General features: G+C 43.7%; 2 protein-coding genes across 3 annotated transcripts in view; one reads left to right on the forward strand and one right to left on the reverse strand.

The window, feature by feature from the left end:
- The window catches only part of KIF6 (kinesin family member 6), a 380441-nt gene that overhangs the window by 177221 nt on the left and 190527 nt on the right, over positions 1-12693 (reverse strand). For both annotated transcript variants that reach the window (XM_075925091.2, XM_075925090.2), the window contains exon 13: positions 9610-9819. In XM_075925091.2, coding sequence (XP_075781206.2) covers positions 9610-9819 — 210 coding nt within the window. The remainder of the gene's footprint in view (positions 1-9609; positions 9820-12693) is intronic.
- Positions 1-12693, forward strand: part of LOC149525159 (uncharacterized) — a 76491-nt gene that overhangs the window by 26392 nt on the left and 37406 nt on the right. The window lies entirely within an intron of this gene.

Here is a 12693-nt window from a genome sequence, read left to right on the forward strand (position 1 = left end):
CCCACTTACCTCACGGCTTAGGTCACCATCCCCCAACTAACCTAGTTTAAAGCCTTCTCACTATATTTGCAAGCCTGCCCATGAAGATGCTCTTCCCTCTCTTGGTTAGGTGGATCCTATCTCTTCCTAGCAATCCTTGTGCTCGGAACAGAGTCCCGTGGTCAAAGAAATCGAAGCCCTCTCTCCGACACCACCTGCACAATCACGCATTTACTTCCACGACTTGACGATCCCTACCTGGACCTTTTCCTTCAGGGAGGATGGACAAGAACACCACTTGCGCCTCAAATTCCTTGATTCTTCTTCCCAGCGCTACATAATTTGTAATGACCTGCTCAAGGTCATTCTTGGCCGTATCATTAGTTCCTACATGGAGAAGGAGGAAGGGGTAGCAATCCGACGGTTTGATCAGTTTTGGAAGACTCTCAGTAACATCCTGAATTCGAGCTCCTGGTAAGCAGCACACTTCTTGAGATTCCAGGTCTGGACAGCAGATGGATGACTCCATCCCTCTTAGGAGGGAGTCCCTGACCACCCCCATCCATCTTCTTTTGGGGGTGGTGGTCGTGGAATCCCCATCCCTAGGACTACGCATCCCATGCCTTCTGGTAGATGGTGTCTCCTGATTTCTTCCCTGAGAGGTCCCTGCCAAAGCATTCTCCACTGCAGTGCCTGTGCAGAAACCCTGAAAACAGTTACTTACCTCTGCTGGAATTGAGGATACCTGATCTGGCCTTCTTCTCCGAGGCTATGTCTAGACTGCAGGCTTCTTTCGAAAGAGGCTCTTTCGAAAGCATCTTTCGAAAGAGCCTCTTTCGAAAGAGAGCGTCTAGACTGCACGGAGAAATTTCGAAAAAGTGGCTTGCTTTTTCGAAAGAAAGCATCCAGTGAGTCTGGATGCTCTCTTTTGAAGAAGCCCTATTTACATTGAAGAACACCTTCTTTCGAAAGAGGAACTTTCGAAAGAAGGCGTTCTTCCTCGTAAATTGAGGTTTACCGCCATCGAAAGAAAAGCCGCGTTCTTTCGAATTAATTTAGAAAGAACGCGGCTTGAGTCTGGACGCAGGGGAAGTTTTTTCGGGAAAAGGCTACTTTTCCCAAAAAAACCCTGAGTCTGGGCACAGCCCTAGAGGTTACATGCTGCCAGTTTTCTTCCTTGTCCTGTACTGCCCTCAGTGGCTCTTCAGCCTGCTGTGCTTTCTTCTATTGAGGAAGTCTTCATCTTCTCAGATGGAATGTAGGGTTGATACTTTGGCATCAAGTCCTCTAATTTTTTATTCCAAAATGGCGACCAGCTTGCACTTAGTGCTGATGAAATTTCTTCTATTTTCCGGGAGGAAGATAAACATGGCATATGCCATTAGAAGGCTTATTCTATAACAGAACGATATATATATATATATATATATATATATATATATATATATGACCTGCTGGTTTTATGTACACTGTTTACAACTACACAGACTGATCTTGGTCCGTACCCACTTATGAAACCTCTGGGCACATTTCCCAAGTTATACAGGGGGAAGTTTGCTAAATCACTCTTCCTGCCATAAGTGGGAATCCAACAGTGAAAACTATGGGCAGATTTGAAAAAAAACCACAACCCATACTGTATGTACACAGTCTATTCTTCTTCGTCCGTTTTAATATAATACAGAGCTAATACTGAACCTCCTTAGAAAGGAAACCTGCAGTCGCCACAAAGAAAGTAAAAGCAAAACAATGTGATTATTACACTTAATAAAACAGTATTGGCATACTCAGTAGAGAGGTGAAGGAATGAAAAGGCACGGATACTCAGGAATATGCCTGCATTTTGTGGATCCTCCAGGTCAAGAGGGAGGTATATGGACAGTATACAACCAATGCTGTCCTGTTAATCACATTTCTGAAGCACAATATTTACACACAAATTTCTTAAAACAAAACCACTATAAGATATGTCGTTATTAATTATTGTTTTGCTGTTATTATTATCATTACTGTTGTACACAGCAGGAAAGTAGAAGACCAAATGATGCCAATATTCATTACTATCTGGGTGGGGCAGAAAATCTGACAACTTTAGGGAGGGTGCAAACTAAAATACAGAGCAGCAGTCTGAACAATCTCTCTCTCTAGTCCCCACAGGAGGATAGTCATGATTTTCAGAACGGGTGCCTACATTTAGGTTTCAGGATTCATAGTTAAGCACTATCATTTTCCAAGATTGCATGGCTGACCCTGTGATATGAACTGGTACTATATGGAACTTCACAACAATATGGGACATTGAATTAGGCCTGCCTGCTTCAAAAGCCTATGGCTGATATCTTCAAAAATGGAGAGAGAGAAGCAATCATGACAGGTAGGGGGATTTAGCTCATTGCCTCATAATTCTCATTGAAATTATTAGGAGTTAAGTCCTCAGTTGGCTTTGAAAGTCTTGACACAGGTCTCTGCTACTTGGGTTAAAGAAGAATCTGATATTAATATTGGACAGGGATTGGGTATGTCTTGTCTTTGAGGCTACTTACATACATCCCAGAATCCTAATACAGCCTGCCCTGGAAGCAGCAAAGTCTGCAGTAAGAAGAATATGGCTGTTGTGTCTAGGTTCCTTAGGTTGGAACCCATACTAGTAGGTAGGTCTGGGTTTCCTTCCTGGCCACAGGAACCCCAAGAAGAGGACAGACCTTTTTTGCGACTTAGAATAAACCCTGCATTTTAAGGGATCAGAGCTGCAGCTGAAGACTCTAGTAAAAAGTAATGGCCTGCTTAGTTTTGGATTCTTTAATATTCTGCAAGGGGTTCAGTTGCTCCTTGAGACTCAGTCAGGTGGCCAAGTCATGGAAGACCGGCCAAGTGAGTTGGCAGCTTGCAGGGGGCACCAGAGGTGAGAAAGGACTATAATATGTTACCTTATCATTTGGATGCATTGACGCAAGGAGTTATGGAACAGTTTAGCACTTGTGCCACCTATAAGGAGAAGGCAGTGGCTCACTTGGTCTTTGGCCAGTTCATTATAGTACAAATGAAAAATAGCTAATTAAGCAAAGTAATTAAAACTTGTCTTATTACATTTAAATTTTTTTTCCCATTAACCTCTAAAAAACATATTAAAATGGATTCCAAGATACCAAACCAGCTCTAGGGCACTAGTCATCTTTTAATACAACATAAAAGATTAGGCAGATTCAGTTCATGTGATCTAACATCCTTAAAGCACTTCATACTGTACAAAAAGATTAGTAAGGGTCACATGGAAATAGTTTATCAGAATTTTGATGACACCATAAATCACAAGAGTGCCATTATATTCAACTAAGTTACAGCTGATTCAAGTTATTGAAATAAATTCTACTAAACAGAAGATTGTAGTCACCCAGTCACTATATTAGTTAAAGCTATAAAGAGCCAATTTTCCAAAATTAGATACTTGCAAATTGTTACTAAAATTTCCATGCATATGGAAAAAATACCCAACATGGTATTTAGGAACCTTGTTCATCAGATATTTGCACAAATTCCTATACTGAGTACAGACTGGAAATCTGTGAATAAATTAGGTGCCTGCAATACCTAAATTTAAAAAGCTGGTCCTTAAATTAGAATGACTACACATTGTATTCAAGTATTATTAATATTAATGTTCTATATTAACAGATTCTCATGTTCAGATCTCAGCATGATTAAACTTTATAGATCATGTCTAAATACAATTATAGAAATCAGCCATGAGGTACATTATAATATAGCCTCATCCCTTCTAAGACATATATTTTTCTATGCCAAATAATTTTATTTTGTTGCTATTTTGTTGTTTAAAGTTTAAAATGAAAGTGCTGATAGAACCGTATCACTAGTGTAACAACTGTAACAGCAGGATATAATATGACTAGTGTTTCACAACACATGATGGAGTCCAGCTACACTATATTCACATGATGCTTGCAGTTTTCAACATTTTGGGTGTGTCTAGACTACAAGGTTTTTTCAAAAAAAGTGGCCTTTTTTCGAAAAAACTTCCCCTGCGTCTACACTGCAGCAGTGTTCTTTCGAAAGTAAATTGAAAGAACGTGACAGTTTTTTCGATCGTGGTAAACCTCATTTTATGAGGAATAACGCCTTTTTTCAAAAGTACTCTTTCGAAAAAAGGTGCTATTGAATGCAAACTGCTTTTTCAAAAGAGAGTGTCTAGACTTTCTTTCGAAAAAGCGGCTCACTTTTTTGAAAAATTTGCTTGTAGTCTCTACGCTCTCTTTCAAAAGAGGCTTTTAGGTGGAATGGTGCCTTTGGGCATCTCAAAGCCCATTTCTGATGCCTCCTGACCCACCTTGATGTGGGGGAGCAGAACATCCCCCAGGTGGTGTCCATGTGTTGTGTGCTGCACAACCTCTGAGAGAGGAAGGGGGAGGCATTCCTCCCTCAGTGGGGGGCAGAGGCCAGCCGGGAGGGAAGGGCCTTTGAGCAGCCGTGCACAGCTGCCATCCAGCAGGCCCATCAGGCAGGGGTGTGCCTCTGGGCGATCCTGAGGGAGAGTTTCTTACAGGGACCCCAGTAACTCTCCCCTGGGCCTCCCCACTAGGGACCTGTGCCTTGCCCCTCTCTGGCTTTCCACCAAGACCCCCACTTCCTGCTTCCACCCCTCTCCCCTGCAGAGAGCATAAAAAACTGTTTAGTTTTGAAAAACAATAACTGTTTGGTGATTTATTTGGGGTACAAGTAACGGGGGAGGGACCAGGGAAAGAACCTGGAAATGAGGGAAGAGGGAGCTGAAACAGGGTCGAGGGGGGAGGAGAGGCTGGGGCTGGGAGTGGTACCTGGGTCGGGTAGTTCATCCACCTTGTGTGCAGGGACCTTAGCAACTACAGAGGTGAGGGGGGGTCTGGGGAGGCTAGGGGAAGAAGCAAGAGGAGGGCTGGAGCAGGTGCTGGCATGGCAGGGGGCAGGACCAGGAACTGGGACAGGGGCACAAGCAGCAGCAGGAGCTGACTCTGGGTGGGTCAAGAGATCTTGCATGGTTGCACATATGTCAAGTCCCTGCTGCTGCAACTCCGTCCAGCTCTCTCTCCGCCACTGCATGTCCTCTCGGACCTTCTGGACCAGAGTCTCGTGCAGGGCCCAGAATACAGAGATGTGCTCCAGCAGCAGTCTCTCCTGTGTACTCCAGTGCCTGCGACTCCCCCAGTGTTGGGCAGCTACCATGGATAGTATTGCCTGCCCCTCTCTTGCAGCTGGTCCGGCTGAGGACAATAAAGAGAGACGGTCAGTCATCCCTGGAGACCCTGTTCCTGAAGCTCTGCCATCATCTGTGATTCAAGACTGACAGTTCTTGGGTCAGATGAAGGTGATGTCATGGGAGGAAGGTCACACATGGCCTGCACATCAGGCCCTTTCTTACAGGGGCCTGGATGTCCCCAGGAGAGCAGGCTTCCCACACTCCAAGTCCAGGGGATGAGCAGGCATGGGAAGTTGTGAGCCGCACTGGGATCCTGTGTGTGGGAAGGGGACCTCAAGCTGGCTGGGCTTGCCTCAGTGCCACACATGCCGGGTCCAGCAGTGGTGGCATCCCAAGGGGAGATGACCTGTATCCATGGCTGCTGGGGGAAGAAGGAGTGAGAGTATAGAGGGGGAGGAGGATGTGAGCAGCAGACACACCTACACCTGGCAGCCCTGTCCCCAGGAAGGGGTGCTGTCTCAAGTGTGCGGCACTCCTGAGTGTGTGTGCGCGTGTCCATGACCCTAGCCTCCTCCTAGCAGTGGGTTGTGGTGGGAGGGTGTCTCCCTCCCTGGGTAACTGAAGTGTGCCTGGCCTCCCTAGACCCTGTGAGTGGGAGCCCAGGGGTGCGCAGATGCAGTCTCCTGGGGCTGTGTGGCACAGACTGGCGCTGCACCTGCACCCATGTGCACGGACTGCCGCATGATTCCCCAGGCCGAGAAGGCCAAGGGAGAAGTGACCCCAGACCTTTGCCACCTGCAATCTCCACCCTGTCTGTGTGAGAAAAATAAGGTCACTCACCTGATGTTTCCTCCCAGCTTTGCATGGTGCCTGGGGTACTGGCTTAAGGGTCAGCGAGGTCATAGTGCTGACCGCTTGAGCTCCTCCTCCTCCTTACCATCTCTGAGCCCTGAGCAGGTGATGATGGACATCTCCAGCCCCAAATCAACCACCAGGGGTGGGGAAGAGGCTTTACCACCCCAGAGGATGCGGTGCAGGTCTGAATAATAGGGGCAGGAGTGGGGTTCTGCCCCGGAGCAGGAGCTGTGCTCTGTCACCCTGGTGTAGCCCTGTCGGAGCTCTTTCAGCCAGACCTTCTCAAAGTGTCCCTTTGTGTCCTGGCTATCAGCCAGCCAGCTGTATATATCATTGTTGCACCATCTGCAGCAGAGATGCTGGAGGTTTTCCTCCTTGCCCCGCACCTCAGTGCTCCTTGGGAGTGACTGCTCCTTGGAAGTGATGGAGGACTCTTAGGGAGCTCAATGGTCAGCCATCCTGGCCAGATGTGCTATGGCAGCAGTGTGGCTGGAGGCTGTTTGGGCCAGTTTCCTGCCACAAGCCCTTTCCCCTATAAGGGCTACAGGGGAAGAGGAACTATAGAGTCCTAAGGAGTGTGGACAGAGTAGAGAGCAGGGCACCTGTGGGATTTCCTGGAAGCCCTTATTTTGAAATAACTCCCTGTGCTGCATCCACACACATCCCCTTTTGAAATAGCTATTTCAGAAGAGTGTTATTCCTCATGTGATGAGGTTTACAAAAGTTGGAATAAGCTGTCCATTATTTTGAGTTTATTTTGAAATAACGGAATTGCTGTATAGATGTTCTGTTATTCCACAGTAATGGCTGTTATTTTGGAATAATGGTGCAGTGTAGACGCACCCTGTGTGCACACATTTTTTCTTACTACTTTAAAAATGGTGGCAGTATTAATCCCTCAGTTCATTTCAAAAGTCAAGCAGCTTTTGAGGAACCATTTTGAGGAATCTTCTACAAAACAAGCATCACAATAGTGTGGATATTTTTATTAAAGCTTCCTTCTCTGATAGTTGCAGCTCATGATGTGCTTTTAAAAGTTCCTTTGGCATCACTTTGGAGGGTGGTTTGGTTTTGTTAGAAAAATCAAACAGTTAAAGGATGCAGTGAGTCATCTGGGGGCTTCTGGAAAGCTGAATAGTTCCAGGTGACTATTTGGAACACACACTCAAGAAACATAAAAACACTAAGACCATTGCTATGTTAAAGAGAACAATATGGCCCCTTTCAGCATTGGAATTGAACATGCAGGCTTTCTCATTATTTCAATAAAACAAAAACAGACGTTTAACCAAAAAACAAAACAAAAAAATCCCTAACTTTTCTCTCACTTGGCTGAACATTTCAAAAAGCCATGGCTCAAGTGAGCCATGAATTCCATTTCATTTTGCTTTTTAAACAGAAATAAGTTGAAAGAAGATATGTTAGCCAGAAAAGGAGCTTTTTAAAATCCCATGTAATATGGTGCCTACTTTCTAGGTGAAAGAAGGATAAAATACACATCATCCTATGCAAATAATGGGGATATTTTCTCTGATTTAGCTAATTTATAGCATCATATAATGCTGGGATAAAATAGCAATATTTTCAAAACGCACACAGATCATTTTGTTGTATGTAATACAGGCAGTCCCCGGGTTACGTACAAGATAGGGACTGTAGGTTTGTTCTTAAGTTGAATCTGTATGTAAGTCGGAACTGGCGTCCAGATTCAGACACTGCTGAAACTGACCGCCAGTTCTGACTTACATACAGAATCAACTTAAGAACCCCAGGCGTCCCCAAGTCAGCTGCTGCTGAAACTGATCAGCAGCAAAGCCTCAGAGGCGCGGGACCCCCCCGCGGCTGCGGCTTCAGTCCGGGAGCCTGTGGTCTGCTGGGGACGGTCCCCAGCAGATCACAGGCACCCAGATTGAAGCGGCAGCAGCGGCGGTTCCCCGCGCCTCTGAGGCTTTGCTCTGGCAAAGCCTCAGAGGCGCGGGAACCCGCCCGGTGCCCCTGGTCTGCTGGAGACGGTCTCCAGCAGACCAGGGGCACCCGAGCAGCTTACGAACGGGGCTTTCTCGCCCCGACTTCTGGGGCGAGAAAGCCCCGTTCGTAAGTGCGGATCCGACGTAAGTCGGGGACTGCCTGTACTATTGACATTATTTGCTGGTTCTAAATTAGTGTGGTAAACTTAATAGGACACTGAAATTTAAACTGCTTTTCCAATTGTTATTATAATACTCTACCTACTATAAAATAGTACAGTTCCAAATATTGTGTATATTTTTTAGATTGTAAAAAAATATGTTTTTTAAATGTGTTACATGCAGACTGATGTTTGTCTTTGGTCTGAGGATGAGTGGAAAGAATGAATCTGGCTCAGAATCTTTTGTGGAAATAGAAAATGGTGCTTAGATGGTGTAATTTATATTTTTATACCACAACCCCTATGCCAAACCACTATCCTCTCCTCAGGCAGATGCCTCCTTAAGACTCATTCTTCCATGATGCTCTCAGAAAATGAATCCAAATTTATTTTTATTAATTCCCAAGACATTATTCCAGCATGATAGGCACATGCTCTAACTATCATCCTTTCACCTCCTGTAAAGCAATATTTTTTTTTAAGTAATTGCATTTGGCATGCTTATACCTAAGTCAAAAACCTTAAGCTGTGACTTTACAAATGCTCTTTAGAAAATCTTCCTCACCAGAAGAAAGTATTAAAATAAATGAATTATCATCACTAGGAAGGGCTTGAATTCTATGTATGCGCAGAGAAACTGCCCTTCTCCTGAAAATGACATTATCACATGGTTAAGTTGTATTTTGTGTACTGGCTAGCCTAATCAAATACAGTATTTGTGAATTCAGCTGTTTCCTAATCTCCTTTGGCAAGAGCTGCATTCTTGAATACTTTTCCTTCTCTGTTGTGATTTAAATGTTTTTTCATAGAAAGCTTCAACATATGAAAATATAAGCATTCTGGTTTTATTCTTACAAACCAATGTTATAGTTCAGCAAGGTAGTTAGTCGGTGGAACTATTCACATGCTTCAAGTTAGTTCTCTGCTGAAGTAACTTGCTAAAAGAGGTCCATGTCTGATTGCATTTACATAGTAATGATAAAAAACATTATAATGGTTCACAAAAAATGTCAAATAAAACCAGTGTGTTCTACATAATGCGGAACACTGTGATTTGCTAGACAGCCAGAGAGAGAACTAATCAACTTTCTTTTCACTTGAAGAGAGGATTACTTTCCTATTTTGAAGGACAAAATGAAGGAGAATCATTTTTGTTAAGTTAGTGGTTTGAGCTTTCCATGGGAAAGATGCCCTTGATTATATTATAAATGAGGTCCTCAAGAATCATTTACATTTCCAACATTTGAGTGCTGTCAGCATATTAAGTTACCTATGCATTGAGGTGGCCTGAAATCAAGGTAATTCTGTTTGTAAAGTGTAGGACAAAAGCAAATGAGCACAAGAAAGCTGATGCTGCAAGTAAAACTCTTGTAAAACTGCACACTTACAAATGATAAAATTTAAAGTCATCATGTGAGTCATCAAGTGGATACTTGTGTATATAATTCATTTTACTAACCTGCTCGCCTGGGAAGAAAAGCAGCTCTATGGGCTGAGGAGCTGAAATCTTGTGAATTTTTCACATTAATACATGCAGATGGCCTGTGACCTTCAAAGCTTATAGAAAGGGAACTCTTGGAGACTGCAAGGCCACTGGAACCAGCACTGAGCTGAAAGAGGGCATCCTGTGCTTTCTTCTTTTCTTTCTTTAACATATTTACTAGAATATCTGCAGGACATTTTAAGGAAATTATATGAGATCTTCTTTCCATTTATAACAATCCACTTGCTTTGTAGGTGACTTGTTCATTAATGTAGTTTTGTAGAACTGAATGGAACTAGTCACATATGCAAGGCTCATTCACATGAATATGGATTACAGGATTAGGACTATATGTTATGCCTAAATATCTTTCCAAATACCCAGTTCAATCTGCTCTGAAGATGACATTACTGACATCTAGTAAGATGACATTACTGAGTGGTATAACTGTCTAAGGTCAATCAGTGTTCAGATAAAAGCAATAAATACTGTAAGGTTTTGTACAAAAATAGAAATGTTAAATTCTATGTACTTTAAAATGGTTGACATTTCCTTTATTAATTTTTGTAACACTGAAACATCAATTGGACCCTGCAAATTTCCCATGTCAAACTTAAAATGTATTAGCCAGAAATCTTAAACTTTATAGGAAGACTGACAAGCACACCACAATAGAAAAGATTACAAAAACACAAAACAGGATTTTAAATAAATTCTTGCCAATCACATACCTATTCTATAGAAAGACCTTTGACATAACATCTTAAATGAAGGCATGCAGGGATTTTATGATGGAATTCACTAAAAGTTTAGCAAAAACAAAGGTAATATGAATCTCTATAAAGATGATGAGATAGTCTTTATATGTTTTTCAATTTATCTGATAAATACATGGAAAAATCTATGCAAGGTGCAAGGAATTATAAGAATCAAGTTGATTAGGTGGCAAAAATTATTTGTCTTACATCTTGGTTCTTATCATAGCTCTTGTCATGTGCATAAAGACAAGAATGATCTCTCAAAGTTTATGCCAGGAGAGCCTCCATATCCGCAGTAGTTTTAATGCACCAATCATGATGTTAATTTTTGAAAGTAAATTATAAAATTATGTAGGTTGCAAAATCCACTTACAATACCTTGCATGCTAGTTCTGATTTTAACTTTAAATATTTCGATTCTCAGTACAGGCAGTCCCCGACTTACGCGGATCCAACTTATGTCGGATCCACACTTACGAACGGGGCTCTCTCGCCCCGGAGCTCGCAGGCAGCGGTCCGCCACCTCGACCTCCGGGGTGAGAAAAGCTGCTCCCGGTGCCTCTGGTCGGCTGGGGACCGTCTCCAGCAGACCAGGCGCACAGGGAGCAAAGCCGCAGCGGCGGCGGGTCCCGCGCCAGAGCAAAGCCTCAGAGGCGAGGCACCCCACTGCTGCGGCTTTGTTCCCTGTGTCCCTGGTCTGCTGGGGGGGGGGGGGGGGCGCAGCTAGTGTGCCCTCCCCCAGCAGACCAGGCTTTTGTTGTGGACCCTGGGGCAGAGCAGCTGGAGCGCTGCCGGTTGGTCCCGCAGCGCCGCTCTGGGCACTACTGGACCAACCCGGCAGCACCCCAGCTGCTCTGCCCCAGGCGTCCTGATTCAGCCGCTGCTGGTCAGTTTCAGCAGCGGCTGAATCAGGACGCCTGGGGCAGAGCAGCTGGGGTGCTGCTGGGTTGGTCCAGTAGCGCCGCTCCTCGGCGCTACTGGAGCAACCCAGCAGCACCCCAGCTGCTCTGCCCCAGGCGTCCTGAAGTCAGCCGCTGCTGAAACTGACCAGCGCTGACTACAGGAAGCCCGAGGCACAGTTGCTCTGCCCTGGGCTTCCTGGAATCAGCGGCTGATCAGTTTCAGCAGCAGCTGACTTGGGGTTCTTAAGTTGAATCTGTATGTAAGTCATAACTGGCGGTCAGTTTCAGCAGCGGCTGAATCTGGACGCCAGTTCCGACTTACATACAGATTCAACTTAAGAACAAACCTACAGTCCCTATCTTGTACGTAACCCGGGGACTGCCTGTATATAGCTCTAATTAAAATTGATGGATGCAATAAATGCCTTCCTTGTGCTTCCACAAGGAAAGCCACATATGCCTATCTGGTGTGAACACGTCAGACACTCTTAATTGTGAATTTTGTTGTTTTATTACAAGTAGCCATTTAATTATTTATTTAAGAAGACACTCTTCTGAGAGATCCAGAGGTTGAACTAAAATAAGAAACTTTTAAAAGGCATTATAAGTCCATTTCAAGCCAAATTAACTAGACAGTGTTTCTTCAAAATAAATACGTTGGCTCTCGGGATGGATGCAGTAGACAAAAAGGCTTCGCTATCATTTGATTTCATCAGGGTAAAGCAAGCTACCAGTCTGAAGTACAACTCACTCACATTTGATACATCAAATCTGTGAGTACTTGTTGAACACAAAGAATGCAGTGCATCTTGTTTTTAATAAAAGCTGAATGCAAAAGAACCTCTGCTTGCTATAAACTTGAAAGCTATTTGTCAATTTTCTACCATTGTTGAAGTTTTGTCTGCAGATCAGACACAAATTCAGGGACATGGTGACGCTGTGATCTGCCTGCACTTTTGTCAGCCAGCTAAAATAACTGCCCTTTCTTCATCTTACTAAGCTATAGCTACTCATATGTTTTCCATGAGGCAGTAAAGTGGACACAGTACATCTGAGTAGTTTAATTTTTGTTATACATACACATAAAGGCTCAGCTTTAATCTAAATTTTAAAGTTGGATGTAATAAGCACCAGTTTTACATTTAGTCTAAAAGAAGAGAGTCCAGTAGTCCCTGAAGCACCATTTCATTTGGCTAATAATAACAATAGAGGAAATTCTATTCTTTGTAATGTAATAAATTGTTCTTTATATAGTTTTCTATGCTAGATCCAATTTTTCATTTGTTTGGAGGGTATTTGGATCGAGGATTTTAGTTCAGTTCATAACAGTAACAGGGATCAAGTGCAACAATAGGATTCTGAGAAAGAGCGGTATGAGACTCTTGAGCTTTGTCTACAGT

This window comes from Pelodiscus sinensis, chromosome 3 (genome assembly GCF_052426305.1).
Source record: "Pelodiscus sinensis isolate ZL-2025 chromosome 3, ASM5242630v1, whole genome shotgun sequence".
NCBI lineage: Eukaryota > Metazoa > Chordata > Testudines > Trionychidae > Pelodiscus > Pelodiscus sinensis.